Source organism: Acomys russatus, chromosome 6 (assembly GCF_903995435.1).
Source record: "Acomys russatus chromosome 6, mAcoRus1.1, whole genome shotgun sequence".
Classification (NCBI taxonomy): Eukaryota; Metazoa; Chordata; class Mammalia; order Rodentia; family Muridae; genus Acomys; species Acomys russatus.
In genome coordinates this window covers 48,559,221-48,578,767 of record NC_067142.1, presented here as the reverse complement: position 1 = coordinate 48,578,767, position 19,547 = coordinate 48,559,221, and the positions used below count along the sequence as shown (strand labels likewise).

Genomic DNA, 19,547 nt, shown 5'->3' with positions numbered 1-19,547 from the left:
CACTAGTACCACCTTTCAAGCTTGCAGCCCGGCCAGTGCAGCATCCAGGACTTTTTTCGTCTTGCAAAACTTCAGCTCTGTTCCCATTAGTCACTCACTCCCTATTTTTCCCAGCCCCTGGCCACCGCCACCCTACCTCTCCTGAGTGCTGGTGAGGCTTTTAGCTCTTACACAAATGATTGTTATTATTATCAATGAATGAGTAACAGCTGGCATTTGTTACCGTTGTGGTGAAAATACTTGACAGGTATTTACAGTGAAATTAAGTTCTTTTTCCATTCCTGAAACAACTTAAACCCTGTTTTCGAGGAGGAAAACCACCATGACCTTCTTAAAGCCCATCTTCAGAGCGCCGGTGCCATGAATTTTGGTAACTGCTATTTCTTGCTGCTTTGCTTTCCTTTTCTCCCCACTCTCCTGTCGGCACAGCTTTAGTCAGGGCTACAGTTAAGATCCCAAGCCTTGTGTCTTTGTTCTAAGGCTCATTCTTATGATTCGCCAGCCCTTTCTGTGTCCAGCTTTATTTTGAGTTGGGATTCCTGTTAACTGAACAGTGTAGTAAAGGAGGAAGACAGATGTTCATTTATTCATCCAGCAAACACTGAGTGACAGCCGCCGCCATCTCCTGCTGTGGTTTGGATATGAATGCTCTCCCAAAGGCTCGCGTTTTGGAAGCCTGACTCCCAGCTGGTGGGTCCAGCCATTGAGAAGTGACTGGATGCTTGGGACCCTGGACCACTCAGTGGACACATCTGTGGATGGAAGATGGGTGATGGGAACTGGTAAGAAGCAGTAGTCACTGGGAGTGTGTCTTTGAAAGGTACCTTGTCCCTGGCCCTTTCCTGCCTCTGTCTGCTTTCTGGCTACTATGAGACAAGTAGCTTCCTCTGTCATAAATTCCAGTTGCCATGACGTTCTGTCTCATTTCAAGCCCAAAGCAATGAGTTCAGCTGACCTTGTCCCAAAGGTTCTTGGACTATGGACCAAAATAAGTCTCTCCTCTTTAAGTTCTTTTGGATATTTGTCACGGCAACAGAAGTCCGTCGCATCTGTATATGGATACTGTAGACGGATACGGATACTGTAGACAGGATACTATCGCTAGTTTAAAAGGACGCGTGTTTAACCCAGGCCACGAGAAGAGACAGACTTACAGAGTGGTGGCTGTCTACCAGGACAACAGTGGAGGGAGAGTTCCACCCAGGAGGCTGACACTTTCATCTTGGTGTCTTCCTTACCTTCTTCATAGCCTGGGCCATTGGGCAGGACTGCGTGTCCAGCTTCTGCAGTAACTGCTCACAGCGTCTGGAGATTAGAGAACTATGAGGTGACTGTGGAGCAGCATAGTGGACGGGTCCTTCCTTATTTAGATAAGAGCAGCCAGTTCCCATCACTGTTCCTGCCTTCTCCTCTTGACCACATATAAAGGATACTTGACATATTGCCATATAATTATTTAAAGTCGCTCTACTGCCCTGGTGGCTATCAACCACCAACCTAGGTGGCTAGAGCAATCACATCTTATCTATTAAATAACGCCTCTATATAACAACAGCTGATGAAACAGCTTAGAGGAAGGAGGCAGGCATCGATTATAACGCCAGGCAATTCTGCACTGTAATTGGCTCACAAAATTCCTAAATATTTAGGAATTAGTTCTGATATGCGCCAGGATAGATGTACATTTTATGTGTCGTTTGGTTGTCGTGAGTTGCACTTTTAAAGTGTTTTAATTGAATGCCTTTAGAAGGAGTGGCCTCTTACATTTATCCCTGGTCTCTACTCCTTGTTAGTGACTCAGAGCTCAATGGTCCCTGTATGTTCTGGGCCTTGGCTTGGTTTGGACTGGGAGGGTGATTGCAGTGGCTGAGCAGTGGTATCAGGACATCACCAGTGTTCAGGACTCTGTCCTTAAAACTGTGCCTTCCATCCAGGCCTTGGTCTCGTCTTCAGATGTGAGGACATAAGGGGGACTTTGAAAGGGAGAGGGCCCCTCTTTCCCTCGTTCTCTTTAGATTATGTAGAGTCGGCTTTTTAAGAAATGCAAAGTACGTAATGAAAGAGATGTGCGTCTGGGGCCACTCTTTCACCCTGGGTCACAATTCACGGATCCTAAAGATCTCCGTTTCTTTAAAATGACCTTCTTCTTATTCTCAGCGTACGTACATAGTTGTTGTCAGAATTAGCTGATACAAATTAGATAAACAATCATAGCATTAAGAATTATAGCTGACATTTACTGAGATAATAGCACTGGGGCCCGTGGATGGATTTTATCTTGATCTAAATCAGTTAGAGCCCACGGGCTAGCATGAGGAGTCTACCAAGGGAAGGATGCTGTCACTGCTAGCTATTGTTTTCATCCTTGCTGCTGCCTTTATAGTTGTAAGAAACCTTCAACAACTCAGTATCGATGCCTGTTTTCCCGTTGTTGAGTGCTCATGGGAACAGCACTTAAGTATGTGTGCTCTCATCTCAGAAGCAAGTGAAGGCTCACCTAGGCATTTATCCTTGGTAGCGCGAAATGGGAGAGAGAGCAGGAGAGTGGAAAGTGAGAACTCGCATTAGGCACAAAGACCCAACATACATGTTTTCTTTTTGGTGCCCGCAGTATGACACGTGACCATTAGACAGCAGTCTTCATGCCGCTTGTGAACTTTCATGACATTATGTTACTGACATGAGAGTTTTGCAAAGTGGCATAAGGTCTCGAAGACGTCGATTAAATTTTATCAAAAACTATCCTTTCAGCCATGATTTCCGTGGTAAGGTTCTTTTACGTTGTGGTTTGTTTGGGAAAATAGATGCTACCCTGTCTTTGAGTCTCAGAGGAAGGAGCCCTCATTTATTTTAAACATAGAGTTTGGGAGAGATACAACTTAAAATACTGATGTGCTTGTTGCTTCGGGTGTTTGTAAAGCTCTTCCAGCAGGTCATTCTGTTTGTTGGTTGGTTTGGTTTTCCTAAAGGAAAAAAATAAACTAATTTAGTCATGACTTCTGGTGGGTCTTCTTATACAGCCCTTCCTGGGGGGCCAGCGATGGGAGGCCTCACGCGGCAGGATGGCCTTACAGGTGAGATACCATGAAGAATGGTCTTGAACTTCTCATCCTCTTGCCTGCCTGTCCCAAGTGCTAAGAGTATAGGTGTGAGCCACCACACATGGCATAAGCAGCTTTTTATCAATTACTTATCCAAGAGGATAAGGCAGTGAGCGGCAAACTGTGCTGCCCTGGTGGCTTAGCATGACAAGGTCAAAGTGCATCTTATTTCATATATTGAAGGGGGAAGATAATACACCTGAAAACATGAGGTGAGGTGAAAATGCTTGTGATACTAAACGATTGAAAACATCAATGTCAGCGACTCCAGAAGAAGTTTAAATTATTTCAAAATTTTTGAGTATGGAAAATAACATTTCAAATGAAAATGGGTCTTCCATATCATGTGACTATAAACACATGCAGATACATCTGAATTAATAAGCTATATTAAAATCTAGAGATTTCAGTCACGCCAAAGGATGGCAGTTAGGCTTGCCAGGACAGGCTTTGCAAAGACAAGCAACCTTATCTTCAGGTCCCCGTAGCTGATTGACGCTCATAAGCCTGCACTTTAATTTTGTTTTATTTTTTGCTTTTTACTCAAGTGGAGGAAAAATCTTGCTGAGTTCTAGAGATAAGGAATGAGAGAATCAGCAAACTAACTCTGAAAACTAATTTTTCTCTGGTGTCATTTCAGTAGGAGGTGCAGCCCAATGAGGCTGTCCCTTGGGGGCCTCTCCCAGAAGCAGCTGTGGTCTTGACTTATGCTGCCTAGGGGAATTTTAAGACAAGGCAGTATGAAGCAAAAAAGATTTTTTAAAACAAAATTTCTATTTCTTTTTTTTTTTTAAGATAAAAGCATTGGGGAGATGGCTTAGTAGGTGAAGTGCTTATATTGCAAGTGTGAGAACCAAAGTTTGGGTCTCCAGAACCCAAGTAAACATACATGGTGGCCCACCTACAATCCCAGCACTTGGAAGGTAGAGGTGAGGGCTTTCTAGAGCAAGCTGGCTAGCCAGACTAGCCATATTGGTCAGTTCTGGGTTCAAGTGAGAGACCCTCTCTTAATAAATAAGGTAGAAAAAGATTAAAGAACATTACAGGTCAACCTTGGGCTTCTAGCACAAATGCATACATGTACCTGTGCATGCATGTGCGTGCGTGTGTGTGTGTGTGTGTGTGTGTGTGTAAAAGAAAAGTAAAAAATATTACACATTTACACTTAAGCACCAGCACTGAGAGGGAGGTGTCACCCGAGCAAACCTTAGAAGCTAGTACACACTGGGGGTAGGCTGTGGTTTCGCACAAACAATGACATCATTAGGAGCATGGGTGGGATTTTGGATAGCTTATTTATATACAACTCTAACAAAGGAGAATATTCATGGGCGTTAGGGAACAGTCCAAGAATGGTCAAGATTTCTAAGAATAGAGAAATTTTTCTACTAGGTTTCTAAATATGTCACGGGTCAGATGCATGATGGTAGCAGGCGACTTAGCAAGGCTAATGTTATGAAGATGCCATTATAGCAATAGACGGTAAGTCACCCATTGAAGTTGTCACACTGGTCACGGCTGTACTACAGCCGTGGGTCCCATTAGCCATCTAACACTGTTCATTTCAGCTGACTTGTTGGTTTTCCCTGCTTAGCTGGCTTATGTCAGCTGGCCCTATAGGGCATACAGAAAGAGCGAAGAGAACAGTGTGGTCGATCAGGTAGTGTTCAGCAGCTTTGTCACGGGGCAGTTTAGTAAGCCTCGCTCACTTTCTCAGGGATGAAGTCCTGTTCAGTAAGTCTCCTAAAACTGATCCTCAGTTAGGTGGGACGTGAGAGCAGCAGACATGGTAGACTTCTCCTCCCTGACGGGCCACCATCCCAGGCTGTGCAGGCCCATCACTGCCCACCCACCCTCTGTAAATGCCCCCACTCAGATGTCTTCAGGAGATGTACACCGAATATAGGGGCTATTAGGAAAAGACAATATGGAAGCTCTCCTAGAAGGCTTCTGGAAGACTGAGCAGCTAAACTAATGAAGAAACTCAAAGCTGAGCATACCTTTTAAGCATGTCAAGATCAAAGCCACCATTTCTGGCTGCGTGCTTCTCTAAAACAAGAAAAAGGGGTTAGGGGCGTGCTGGCGCTTTATGGCCTAAGCACTGTACATGTTAACTAGGAGGAGCCTCTTCAGCCTGGACTGGTAGCTACAACCAGTTTCCACCTAAAGCCTTGGGCTGCGAGTGCTCACACAATCGAACAACGCCAGATGTCATCATCGAGTGCAGGACTCTATAGGAGTCCAGTGGCAGACGTCATCCACTGTGTGAAACAGTTCCAGCGCAGTAGGTCTGATGAAAGCCAGAAAGGGAGGGTGCTATGAAAACAGGGATTTCTCGTTTGCTCGGACTTCTGATGGCAAAGATGTGTGAAGAGGGAACTGAATTGAGAAGTAGCTAGAAAAACGGCACCTCATCAATGTGTGCGTTTTTATATTTTTATATTGCTGTTAAAAATAAGTTATAGGGTTGCTGGGAGAAAAGGAAATGAAAAAGAGAAATCTTCGTTCGCCAGTTCAAAACTCAAACCTCTTAGATGTGAAAGCATGTCCTCGCTGTGTGGGCCGTGTTGCATAGACTGTCATTTTAATAGTAGAGTTTTACATATGTGTACATACATAGGTTCTAACAGAAAACATTTGTAATACAAAGAGCCCATGGGCAGATGAGCAACAAATGCTGTGGTGGCCGTTGCATCCTTTTTTCCCAACAGCGTCCTCTGACCCGCTAGGACACCACGGCCACAGAAGTGGCCAGCCGGCTCCACCTCTGGTTAATTTCGGTGTTTTCCTACTGTATTCGTAACTGGGACCACAGGAAAGACTCACCTTATGGACCACACAGCTGGTAGGATTGAATCTGGAGCTGGCAAAGTCGTGACATAAAGTCACAGTGATAAGCAATGACAGACGGAGAGACGTACTGTACTTCCTGTGTGGCACTGGGTGAGATCCATCCCTCCTAGGTGCATTCCTTCCTGGCTTGAGGGAGATCTAATGGTGTCTGAAGGAATCCTAACTGGTGGGGACCACTCTGAGGGCCTATTGTCCTCTCAGCATCTCCCAGCTCTACTCCTTCCCCTCCACACCTCCCACTGGAGTACCCTGGAGAACAGAAACATCTTCTCACCCCACAATCCAGTGTGTCCTCTCTACCATCAGGCTCACCCTGTACGGTCCGTCAAAAGACCGCCGAGATTACTGTGGCAGGCTCCTTGGGAGACAGCCTGCCTCTGCTTCTCTTGCTTCATGGCGGCAATGTTTCTAGAGCTTAATATCTAGTCATATGACCTCCCTGCTTAAAACTCTTTAGGATTCCCCGTTGTATCTAGAATAAAATCCAGAATCTTTCATTTCTCTTCCAAGTCTGGAGGAGTATGGCAGAAGCTCAGCTCGTAATTCCTTCTGTTCCACCCTGAGTGCCATGCCAGCTGTGAACAAGGATGCCTGGCAGAGGAGAGTTGATAGGCCATTGGTCTTACTGACGAAGATTAGCATGAATGGGATTCCCGTTCCTATGTGTTTTGTTTTATTCAAAGGGAAAGGAGCAATGGAGAGGCTATGATGTGTGATCATATGTGCTTTCCATGCATTTTTCTGGAATGCATGCACTCCAGATGTTATGTCCAGATTGTATGTAGTGTAATGGACCAGTGCTAGCCACTGTGGTCACTTACCTAAGTGCTTTAGCCTGTTCTGAATTTTGAATGGCATTTTCATCCTGTTTAAATTTTCAATGTTTGTTGTGTATTTGCATAAAAATTTCACATTTTAATATAAATAATAGTATTCATTATACAATTATACATCAGACTGCTCAGAAAGAGCGAATTCTATAATTAATATTTGGTAGTACTATGATTGAAAATACATGCGTTTAGAAAAACTAGAAATATAGTAGTTAATAGGGCATCAAGATATATTGAAATTCTCCTGGCAAATGTGTAGTGGGATTGTTATTATCTTCCCCTCTCTCCCTCCCTTTCTCTCTCTCCTCTTTTTTGTTTTTTCTTTCTTTCTTTTTTTTATTTTTTTATTTTTTTAATAATGTCTCACTGTATAGCCCTGGCTGGCCTGGAACTCAGATTTCAGACCTGTCTGGTGTCATGTTTTCCCTGCTTTTGACTTTAAATGTTCTGTAAGGTATTATGGCCAAGTAAATATGAGGATTTAATGTTGATGGCCTAGCCATGATAAGTTTGAAAGTCACGGTGATACGGAGCCTCAGCCTGAGTATCTGGCTTCCTCACCCTGCGCTGGAGGAGCAGCGTGCACCAGCAGTAAACTTCCATCTGTTAACCTTCTGACATTGGAGGCTGTTTGTTACAACGCATAAGCTACCTTTCCCTAGCTGATAAAAGCATCATGGGTAAAAATCGGATATAGTTCCAAAGTAGGTGGTTCCGTGCATGTGTATACCTTGAAAAAATCCAGAGAAGCATCATCTTTTTAAAAATATCCTTAACTTATAATTGTCAGTAGGATTTGGTAACACTGTAGCTTGTTTCTTTTAATTACCAACGTAGTGACTTAATGACTTTGTTCTAAATTTGTTGATATACAATTAAATCTGTTCCAAGCTGTTTCCTGTGGCTGTTTAACTTACATGATTATTTTAAGTGTTTCCGGTCTGCCTTAAAAAGCAACTCCATGAAAAGCATCGGGATGCTTTGTAATCCATTTGCCCCTTTCACATTCGCTTGCCGTAAGATGGGGCACAGGGCAGTATTTTCGTTTAAGGGGAAGGAATTTAAAAAAAACAAAAACAAAAAACCCTGACACTTCACATTTTAACTTCATCTCCAGTAAATGACTTTAACAAAATGCTGACAAGTCTAGAACTATCTGTACCTAAGGAAGAATGATAGTGGACATTTGGACTTTGCGTTACTGTTCTGATGCTGGGTGGCCAAGTTCAAAAGCTGCAGCTGATGGAGTGAACATTTCCATATATAAACATGCGGTAATTCTGGGCAAGTAAGTGCGGTTTAGCTAACCACAATCATGAGAAGACAAGCTGTCTAAAAGAGACAGTGTCCTTCTTCATAGAAATCAAATATCCAGTGTCACATGAGATGGGTTTTAGAGTTTACAATCTATGAAATTCACTCCCCCAAAGAGAAATGATTATTTTGTATCTAAGTAAGTTCCTATTTTTCAAATATGTGCCTGTGCCCCAAATTTTCTTGATTATTGGACTTTGAAAAATATTTTATTTCCTAGTTTCCATGGACTTTCTCAAATGAAGTGATTGTGGTATGGAAGAAGGGAGTCACAGACAGACAGACAGAGGTAGGGGAGAGAAACCACCTATAGCACTAGCCCTTTGTTGGGCTTTCATGTTCAGTGTCTTCATGTCATTTCTCTGCACAGGACACTGTGGCAGACCCAGGAGCCGTGACTGTGCTCCAGACCTCACATTCTGAGCCTTGGGGTTTCTAAGTAAGAGAGAACTCCCCAAGCCGGGCGTGGTGGTGCACGCCTTTAATCCCAGCACTTGGGATGCAGAGGCAGGTGGATCACTGTGAGCTCGAGGCCAGCCTGATCTACAAAAGTGAGTCCAGGACAGCCCATTGTTACACGGAGAAACTATCTTGAAAAACCTGAGGTGGAGGAGAGGGGGAGAGAGGGGGGTTAGAGAGAGAGAGAGAGAAGGGGAGGGGAGGGGGAAAGGGAGAGAGAAAGAGAAAAGGAGAGAAGAGAGAGAACAAGAGAGACAGACAGACAGACAGACAGAGAACTCCCTGCTCCTGCGCATTCGAAACCTGGGGGGGGGGGTCCACTCTACACTTTAAGCCCAGCTAGGAAAGAGACCCTCACAGCTATAGCTGTGAGCTCAAGCAAGGTAAACGAGACAAGGAGGTAACGGAGAAAAGATATTCCATCCTCCTACATCCCAGCCTATAGCAGGGTGGTTTCCCCCAGCATCCTGAGCAGGTCCTGCCTCCTTCAGCATTGTGGAGGTAAGGTAAGAGAGGAGGTTTTAAGAAAGCCCCAGGCTCTTCTGGATATTTTCTTTCTCCCTCCTCCCCTCTGGGAGTTGCCAGGTGGGTGGGGGAGCTCTTGGCAGCAGTGTTAATATAGTTGCTTTGGCTGTCTTCAGTGACTGACGAGGGAAGGAGAAACTTACTCTGACATGACAGGTGTGCTCTGTTCCTAAAGAAAGAAATTATTCTGCGCAAAGGAAAAAACTCGTTATTTAAATATGCTTGTCACTACCTGGCAGTAGTTTGCAAGCATTTTTGCAAAATGGATGCTTCTTCCAGCTGATGGAGCCCCTGAAAATAAGCGTTGAAGAGGTGGCTGCCCTGGCAGGTAGGTCTCTGTGAGGACCCTGAGGTGTCCGTGCAGAGCCTCAGGAACCGTTCTGTGAAGGGCAAATGGGGAAATACAAAGCATGAAGGCATCTTTATTCTGAAGTGAAGTGCTCAGACTTTTAAAGAGTTGCAAGGACTCCTTTTCCAGCTGCAGAGTCCTTGGCCTGCAGAGACTCTATCCAGGGTGTCTTGAGTGGGTCTGGAGGCTGCATTTTAACACGCACCCCAGAGGGCTTGGATGCCAGTGTGGAGAGAGGAAGCTCCGTTGCTTCTAGTCAGTTCTTCCTGTGCCCAGCTGATTTGTGTAGGGTACTATGTTTCTAAGGGTGAAATAGCATTCAAACAATTTCCTCTTCTGAGGGAAACAGCACCTCATGAGTTTCCTCTTCCTCTTTCTCCCAGTTTCATTCCTGGAGCAGGTGTCTCATGGCTCTCATGGGTGCCCACTACTCCCACCAACCTGTTCCAGCCCTTTTTTGTTTCCGTCCCATCCCCTCTAAAAAAGGCAATCACTTCACATCTCTCATTCCCTGACAAACAAACCCTGAAGTACAGGTTAATTATGTTTCAAAACAAATATAAAGCTGGCTTTCTTTGATAAATGTAGGCAACCAGTAAATATGCCAGTACTCTGTCTAAAGCACGAAGTACCCTGGGGGATGCATAGGGAAAAAATAAGAACAAATTATTAAGACGTAATGTTTAATAATAAAGTTCCCAGTGAGATGGCACTACGTGGCCTCTGGAATAGGAGTAATTGAGAAACTGCCAAGTGCTGATGGTAGAATGTGTAAAGCCTGGACCCATCATGCATTGCAGATGGAAATATAAAATCATGCCACCACTTTTTAAAATAGTGTGTTGATAGTTTCAATAGGGAAACAGAACTTATTGTACAACCCAACAATTCCACTCCCAGAAATCTCCCCAAGAACAATTAAAACCTATGTGTATGTACACAGAAGTACCTAATGTAACCACCAATAGCATCATCCCTCATAATGGCCACAGACCAGTAAGTGATGGCTAAGTGTGGAAAGTTCATACACTGGGATGTTAGTTTAAAATTAAAACAAGGGAAGTGCTGATACATGCTACATGTGAATAAATCTCTAAAGTATGCCCAGTGAAAACTGCTGAAACAAAAAGCTACACATTGTGTGACGTCACAGGAACTTAGAAATTGCAGGTTTGTACAGATAACAATGATTGTTTGGATGAAAATGAGTAACTACAAATGGTTTGGGGAGACTTTTTTGGAATAAGGAAGCATTAAAACTGGGCTATGGTGATCTATACACAGAACTACAATTATACTAGAGAATTTATGGTATGTGCATTTACCTCATGAGGCTGTTAATTTCATTTACATGAGGTGTGCACCATGATCAAGTAAGTAAGCTTTTGTGTGTGTATGCGAGAGAGAGGGGGGAACTGTGGTCAAGGCGTGGTCTGCATAGCCCTTGGGTCTCCCAGCCAAGGGTACCTTCACCAGGAGGAAACACTTGAGACTACCTGCTCTTGGATTTTCACCTTCCAAAACTGAGCTAAATAAGCCCTTTTTCTTTTTGTAACAAATCACCAAGCTTCTAGTATTTCATGTAAGACAGCAGTCAGTGTGCATTGGCCACCTTCTCATGACTTATGGTAGAAAATTTCTTTTCACTTAAGAATGCCCTCAATTAAGCAGTATTGATTTACTTTTATTAAATCTTGTGCTGGGGGGGGGGGGCATATCTTTTTTTCCGCCTTGCAATGCAGTGAGTGGTAGGTACGCACAAAGCAAGCATTTCCTTTGCCTACCCAAGGACAGCATTTTCCTGAAGAGAGGCACTTCCGAAGCTGGTGGAGTTGATGGCTGAATTACCAGTTCTTTCTTTGAATGAGATAGCAGAGCTCCAGACAAGCCATGGGCACTCAAAAATGAATGAAGAGAGATCGTCACTTCAAACAATCAGTAGCAGGGGTTTGTTTTTGGTTTTGCCAGTGATAAAATTCAAACCTTAACCAAAAACCATAATGTTGGAAAGCTTTGTACCTACTCTTATGAACCTGACCACAGTCAAGAGATTGCTGATATATAGGTGAGGATTTCAACAAATGCATTTCTTTAAAATAGTGTGAATGAAGTGTCAAATTTTGAAGACTACAGATAGAAGCGTTGATTCTAAACATTTGAGAACTTGTGGCCTAGCAACTACGAGTGTGAACTCTGGAGTCAGGCTGCCTGGGTTCAAATCCCAGTATCACTTCTCATTACTTAAGTAATTACATTCTTCATCTCTTAATGCCTCAACTTGCTAAGCTGTACATGAGGATTAAGGGACTAGAGATAGAGGTGTACGCTGTAATCTCAGCATGGTAAAGCTGAGGAATGGGGCCTGAAATTTCAAAACCAACACTGTCTGGAGTGAGAAAAAAAGCGGGGGGCGGGAGTAATAAAATGGTACCTAACTCAGAGAGGGGGGTATAGGCATGAAAATAAGTTAATATATGCAAATATTTGTGAACACTAATTAGGTCAATATATATAAATTTCTTAAAATACTGTCTTACTTAAAGGAAGTCCTCAATAAGTTGTTACTGTTGGTCTTGAAGAATTATAATGTGCAAGATAAAGGCGACATGCATAGTAGAAAGTTTTGCCTTTGAGCCTCTGTCCTTTTGGGGTTTGCTCATAAGTATGTATAATAGGCCTTTAAGGGAGATTTGAAGAGGTAATGTAATTATGTAGGGGAGAATACCAGTAGGTTACAGTTGTGTGGCATTTCAGTTCCCTGCCTCTGTTGAAAACGATGATGTATCATTTGAGCTCTAGGAATTTGGGAGATTGTGTGACGAGAGGGAAGTGACAAATCATACCTGCCCACTCTCAGTGTTTAAGAAAACATCCAGCTTCCAGGAGAAAGTGCCTGTCCAACTTGGAAGAAACTTGGAAGTGTATCTTCCACACTGCCTGGGAGGCTTCCTTGGAGCTGTTTCCCTCTCTGAGCCTTACAGAGAGACCAGTCATTTGCTGGCACTGTTGGCTCTGCTACTCTGTGCTGAGCACCATGCATGATGCTTGAGGCCCTTGTCCGGCAGCACAACCCCAATGGTAAACAGTGGACACAGGCCCTCGGCTACTGGAGATGGTGCCTTAGTTTGCTAATAGCCCCACCTGCTTTGTAAAAGGCCCAATAACTATGTGTTGTTCCCTATCTACCCCAGCAGGAGAAGCAGTGTATAGCCCACACTTATTTTTAAATTTATGTTGTTTGCCATTAGGGATCGTGGCCAACACAGCACGCATGTGGAGAAAGCTGTGGGGTGGGTTCTCTCCTTGCACCAGGGGGTCTGGGGATGGAACTCAAGTCATCCAGCATATGTAATAACCACTTTTCCTCACTGAGCCATCTCACCAGAGCCTCATTTTATACTTCTTAGATGTTCATAAATACATTACTTTACTATGAAGAAGGTAAGGTGGCCCGGAGGAAAATGGTCATTTTTTTTTCTTTTCCTAGAACCTGAAATTACCATATTTTCAGAGTGCTGATATTTTGCAGACACAGACGCGTTTGGTGGTAAATAACAGCCAACCAGAGAGTATAAAAGTGGCTGGGATTTCACTGACTGAAATGGTGTCCGCTGTCTTCAGGGGAACTAGAGACACAAAAGAATTTATTCGGGGGATCCATCTGTTTCGTGTCATCTAGGCTACTCCACATGTAGTGACACTCCTGAGCTAGTCCACTGTGGCTTTTAACTCCTAAATTAAACAGTGGCCTCTTCCATTGTGGCCACAGTTCAAGCTCTTTAAGGATGGACAGCCTCCTGTTAATGAGGTGTAGAAATTTCCTTCCACTTTAAGGGTATGTTTTTCAAGCTACACGTAAATCGCTTTGCGTATGTCTCTAAAAACACAGGATGGTTGTCTTTTTGAGATAATCTACTTACTGACCCACCAGCACTTTAATACTTGAGTATATCTTTCCCGTGTGGCTGCTGTGCTGGAAATACAAAGTCTTGTCTAGCTAAAAGCCAAGGACTTTTATTAATCCAGTAACATCTAGTCCCAAAAATTTAATGGAGTAAAACAGTTAGTCATTTGTAGTCATATGCTTGTCCTTGTCCCAGCTGGGCATTCACCTGAGCAGGTAGACAGTGCCTGTGATTGTCCCCTCCCCTCCGTCTGACACTGGAACCTTTTGTCGATTTTTCTCACTATTAAAAACCAGTAATTAGATGCTGCTTGCATGCTGTTTTCTAAACAGAGTGGTACCTGTGACAAAGCCAGCTCCTCTTTTCATTACCGTACTTCCTGTTCACAGTCTGGTGGGGTCTGCCTGAATTATGTAACGTCTTTCTGGGGGTATACAGCTTCGGTAGAGGGGCAGATCAAAGGGTTCGTGACAGAAATGCTCACTATATCGCATGATCGTGGGTTCTCATCTGGTCTTTTACATATGTGCTTGTGTTCCAGGAAAAAAGCGTCAGCTCGAATGCCAGGCTTAAAAGTAATAAAGAAATCCCTGGACTAGTCCATCAGCCCAGAGCAAAGTAAGTCTTCTTTTCTGTTTGCCTTGTTTTTTTCCTTAAAACTCCATTTTTGCTTACCGGGTAATCAAGATTTAATATAAAGCTTTAGTAATTGAGACAGTAAACAAAATATAGTCTCAGAAGACCCGTAGGGCATATCAAAGCTGACAGTTTCAGGCCAGCCAGTTAGTAAAATAAATAAATAAGAAGGATAGTTTTATGGCTCTTGGATAGAGGGGAATTTTAATTAAGATATAAAGTATATGTATAAATCCTAAGGAAATTTACCAATAACAACTGCATTAAAATTATGAACCTATCTTCATGAGAAGTAGAGGTCACAAAACAGAGGATGGTGTACAAACGACAGTGTAGATTTTCCAGAATATAGAAAATAATTCTACAAGTAAGATCACATTTTCCACACAGCAGCATGTATGTAGGGTGTGTGTGTGTGTGTTTTAGGTTGCAAGTGGAATCTTGTGTACTTGGAATGCCTTGAGAGTGGGGCGGGTGGGAGGGGGGAAGGCAGCTGCCCCTAAATGGGTTCGTGTAAGTGAAACACAGGCTGTTTACATGATAAAAGATAAGTCAGCAGGCTAACCAAGGGCTCTGCAGCAGTGCACCCTGCCAATTCCATATCAGTCCTACACTAGTTACACAGAACATGTTGCACTCTACAAATTTTAAAAATACAACCAAAGCAGGTAAAAGGCAAGAGAGGGTCTCTCTAGGGCAGAGGGACACACAGCTGGGGACAAACCTTGAGTCAGCTATAGCTTGTAATCAAGGTTCTGGTCATTAGTTTTGGTTTGAGTTTTATGGGTACTTAACGTTGTCTTTTGTTTGTTTGCTTTGCAAACAAAACAATTAAACAAATAAGAGTAGTGGTGTCTGAACTACCACCGGAAGTGTGTCAGAAACATTAGAGTGAATCTTCTAGCCCCAAAGTTCAGTTGAAAATGGCTGACGCTCATGAAGAAAACACTGAGCAATTTAAGATTAAGAGGAGCTCAGCAGGTCATTGAAATTTGGGTGTGCAGGTGTCCAGACAGACCAAGCTGTGTCTCTGTCCACGTGGATTTCTGTTTGGACCTGAGAATTAAATTGTCACAAGGTAGATAAACAGGAAAAGCATATCTGTTCTGGGAACCTCTGTAGAAAAGCGAACACCTGAAGCCAGTGAAAACCTGTGTTGGGAAGTTGAGCAGAGAGAGGCAGTATATTTGGGGATGATGTGCTGTCTACCTTCTCTGCTCCTCCTGTCTTAGGGATGTTTCTACAGCTGTGGTAGAGCATTAGTCAACATCAGTCTGGGGAAGAAAGGGCTCCTTCCATCTTATGGCTGGTACTTCATCGCTGAGGGAAGTCAGGGCAGGACCTCAAGGCAGGAACCTGCAAACAGGAACTGATGCAGAGGCCATGGAGAAGTGTTGCTTACTAGCTTGCTCAGTCGGCTTTCCTGTGTCATCCAGGACCACTTGCCCAGAGATGGCACCCCCAACAGTGAGCTAGGCCTTCCTACATCAATCATTAATTGAGAAAATGTCCCATCTGGCTTGCCTTCAGGCTAGTCCTATGAAGACATTTTCTCACTTGTTCCCTGTTCTCAATTCTAGCTTGTGTCAAACTGACCAAAAAAAAAACCACACCAAAAAAACAACTGGGACACCTCCTATGTAAATCAGATTTCCATTGCTATGACAAAACACCGGAGAAGAGCCTCCCGAAGAAAGGAAGGTCCATTTTGGCTCTTAGTCATTTGCTCTGTTGTTTCTTGGCCTCTGATGAAGCAAAGACATTGCAGCAAGTAGCATGTGATATAACAAAGCCACTTACCCCATGGCAGCCAGGACAGTGGAGGCAGGGAGACAGAGACAGATACTGTTGAATATGGAAAGGGCCAGAGACAAAAATGTGACCTTCAAGAGCCTGCCCCAACCAGCCTCCATCTTCCAGCTAAGTCCCCTCATTCTAAGGTTTCCATCACTTCTCAGTAACCCGTTGAACTCTAACTCTGTCAATGAATTCATCAGTAATAATGAGTTTAAGGATCCAGTACCCCACCCCCAGGCATTGCTATACTGAATCCCGAGCCCTCTCGGCCACCACCTTTGGGAGGTCATTAGCAGATCCAAACCGTGTTTATTAAAGCCTTCTGGTTTTGTGGCTGAAGTTTTCCATGTTTGAAAGCGTCATACGTCGCTGAAAATGAAAGCCGAATGCCTTTCACTCTGAAGCCCCATTTTGCCCGTCATTGGATTGTTTGGCATTAAGGTTCCCCAGTCACCCTAAGTGGAGAAGCAACAGAAAGAGAAGCCTCTGAGGGTGCAAGGTGCTCTTACGGAGCGTTGCAGTGCCCTCTGGGGTGTTCGCTGAGCTCTGTTAGTTAGTACAGACACCAGTGGGTAGCCTACTGAGTTTCAGCCCCACATAGTCACTCTGTTTAAAACTTGTGTGCAGAGCAGCAGCAGTCCCTACCTAGTATGTAGAGAGAAAAGATAAGAAAATCTGTGGGTTTTGCCTCTCTCTACCCAACTCGCAGTCATTCGATTGTGCATCAGGAAAAAAAGATGCCTAGAGGCTGGGCGTGGTGGCACACTCCTGTAATCCCAGCTCTCAGGGAGGCAGAGGCAGGCAGATCTCTTGAGTTTGAGACCAGCTTGGTCTACAAAATGAGTCCAGGACAGCCAAGGCCAAGACAGAGAAACTGTCTCAAGCAAACAAAAATAAATAAATAAATAAATAAATAAATAAACAAACAAACAAATGAGTAAAAATTTAAAAGATGCCTAGAATAGAGTTGGTACCCAGGGCCCAGTCCTCACAGGGCAGTCTGTACTCTTAAAGGTAAATGCTGATATCAGTGCTATTGTGTTAATAGGATTTCCATGTGGTGAGGGAAGAGTCCAGCTGATATTGGGCAGTTTGTTTCACCAGAATAAAAATTCTGTGTTGATGAGCTTGCTTTCTGCCGTCTGGAATGAACCCATGGAAAACAGACTAAGCTTTGCTCTTTCCTACCTCACTAACAATGAGGTGATAGGTACGTAGGATCCTGAGGGAGCATTTGCTCCTGTGTGAAGGGTGCCCTTGTCCCTCTGACAGAAGCTTTCATCTCAAGGAGCTTGTGCCGTACACAAGGTTTTGCCGATGACAAGCCCCCTCCGGTCCATCAGTTCTGCCTACTGCGGGACACATACTGTATTTCTAGAGTGCTTCTGCCTGGCATGTGCAGGCAGGCATTTCCCTCTCTGTAGGCTGTACAAACTAAAAGCTCCGAGGAGTGTCTGCTTCTGTCTCCACACACATTCTTAGGCCAGTGGCCTTCACCTTCAGTCTCAGGTTCTTGATACAGGACCCATAATAAGTTCCTTGTGACCGCAGAGATGGCAGGCGCACTTGCAGCGCTAAGCCTTCCCCCTCACCTTCCGTGCATCTGTACGACTGCTAGCCAGGCACTTCTGGTCTCATGTTGTAATCATTAAATAAAGACTTAAGTGGAAGCCGGCAACAACTGCAGATGGTTAGTAGGAAACCTGTCTGAAGGGGAGTCTGAGGTCAGGCGCCTCACCCCTGTGACAGACCACGCTGCATCTGTGAAAGGTCAAGAATCATGTAAATTTAAATACCCATTGCCTTGCTTTGCATGCAAAGTAACGCACTGCTAAGAACTAAAGCCAAAAAAGTTTGCACCATCAACACCAAAACCTGAGAATGCCATTTCCATGGGTTTTGGGTTTGTTTGTTTGTTTGTTTGTTTGGGCATTCTTAAAGAGGCTACACAGACGTGTCTTTTGTTATCTATCTGAAGATACACTCCTATTTTAACCCCTTTGCTACCTGGGACATACAACTGTTAAGAGCCTGGCCAAGAGCAAGAACCAAAGTATGCCCATGTGGCCAGCATGGTGCCAAGTGGTTCGTGCTCTGCACCGTCAGGAAGCCTGGAGTAAAGCAGCATCCGGGAACAAGGCTGGGAGGACCAGCACCACTACCACAAGAGACGGCTAGAAAAAAAGCCTCAGCATCAGGCATCAAACTGAAGCTCTAGGGCTCCAGCCGGCCAGCCCTGTCCATGCTGGCGACCCTGGGTATCACAATATTGCAGGCGAGTCGTGAGTGAAGAGTGGGGTCTGACTTTCACATGAACTCTGGTGCCCCATATTTGACCACGTCCCCTGGATGAGGAGGCCTGGTGGCACTGAGAGGAAGGATAGCAGGCTACCAAGAAGAGACTTGATACCCTATGAGCATATACAGGGGGAGGAGGTCCCCATCAGTCACAGTCATGGGGGAGGGGAGTAAGGGGAAAGCTAGAGGGAGGAACGGGAGGATACAAGGGATGGGATAACAATTGAGATGTAATATGAAGAAATTAATAAAATATATATATATTTTAAATTTTTAGAGAAAAAAAAAGACTATGGGCGTGGCCTCTAGTCAGCAAGGGAACATGGGCAGATGCTTATAGTGAACCCTCTATTAAGAGAATGTATGGCTGGGCAGGTTTGCTTCCAGGGTAGCCCAACGAGAGAATGCTTTGCCGTTTAAGCAGGTAAAGCTGTGAGGAAGCTGGGAAAACTCAGTGCGCACTGCCTTTTCTGCTCAGGGCTCTGCGAAGAGAAGGCTGTTTACCGCGTTCTCTTCATCCCCGACTAATTCTTGCCCCTGCCGTTTAAACCTGCATATCAAGGAGGTCCAGTTCCCGAACAGAACATTTCCCTTATTTGAGCAATTTCATACAGGACGGCAAGATTACACGCTACGTGTGAAAGTGTTTTGCAAGCTGTGAACCAATTAGTGGTGTTGCAGGGTTACCCTGTGTTCCCTCCAGAGCGCAGCTGATGCCACATGCTCACTTGGCCTCACACCTAGAGGGGAGCTTCTCAGGAGAGTCCGGTTCATGGAAAGCCCGATGGTTTCAGGGCACCTGTGTCCTCAGGTGGCCTCTAAGGGTTGAAGTGTCATGCTAATGGCACATCAGGTCGGCTGCTGCTCCCTCCGACCTTAGTCCCCAGACACTGCAACCAACGTAGTGTGCAGTGGAATATCTACAAGTACTGACAGGCTAGAAGGGCCGCGTGAGCACTAAGGCCTGTTCTGCCACGCCCTTCCCATCTGTGACCCTGCTGTCTTTGCCTTCCTATGTGCTGTCCCCACCAACACCAGCCATCTAACTTAGCAGGCTAAGCAGCATAGGACAAGCAAGCGCATGGGGTAAAGGCTACTCAAAGGCACTGCTTAGCTTACCCCATCTTCCGGTGGACTTTCAGTTACTAAAAGTGGGGAAACTGCCCAGGGGCAGTGCCCAGCCACTGCTCTGTCCTAGGCTCTAGTGTCTCCAGCTGGTACTCACAGCTGGATATGCCGGTGCTATGGCCTCGGTGCGTCGGCCTCTTTAAGATCCGTGTTTCGACATAACTAGGGTGGTTTTCTGTTTCACATACAGGCCTGAAAATGCCGCATGTTGCATGTTCTTAGTTTGTCCTTTTAAAATCCCAAAATGTGTTTCTAAAGATTAAAAAAAAAAAAAAAATGGCAGGTCCTGCCCAGTAATACCACTGTAAGTAACCCCTGCATGTTGAGCGGAAGTTGTAGTCCTTCCATC

At 44.5% G+C, this 19,547-nt stretch overlaps 1 protein-coding gene across 1 annotated transcript in view; it reads left to right on the top strand.

Moving 5' to 3' along the window:
- The window catches only part of C6H1orf21 (chromosome 6 C1orf21 homolog), a 211,933-nt gene that overhangs the window by 166,610 nt on the left and 25,776 nt on the right, over positions 1-19,547 (top strand). Inside the window, exon 4 of the mRNA XM_051147567.1 lies at positions 13,881-13,957. Coding sequence (XP_051003524.1) covers positions 13,881-13,957 — 77 coding nt within the window. The remainder of the gene's footprint in view (positions 1-13,880; positions 13,958-19,547) is intronic.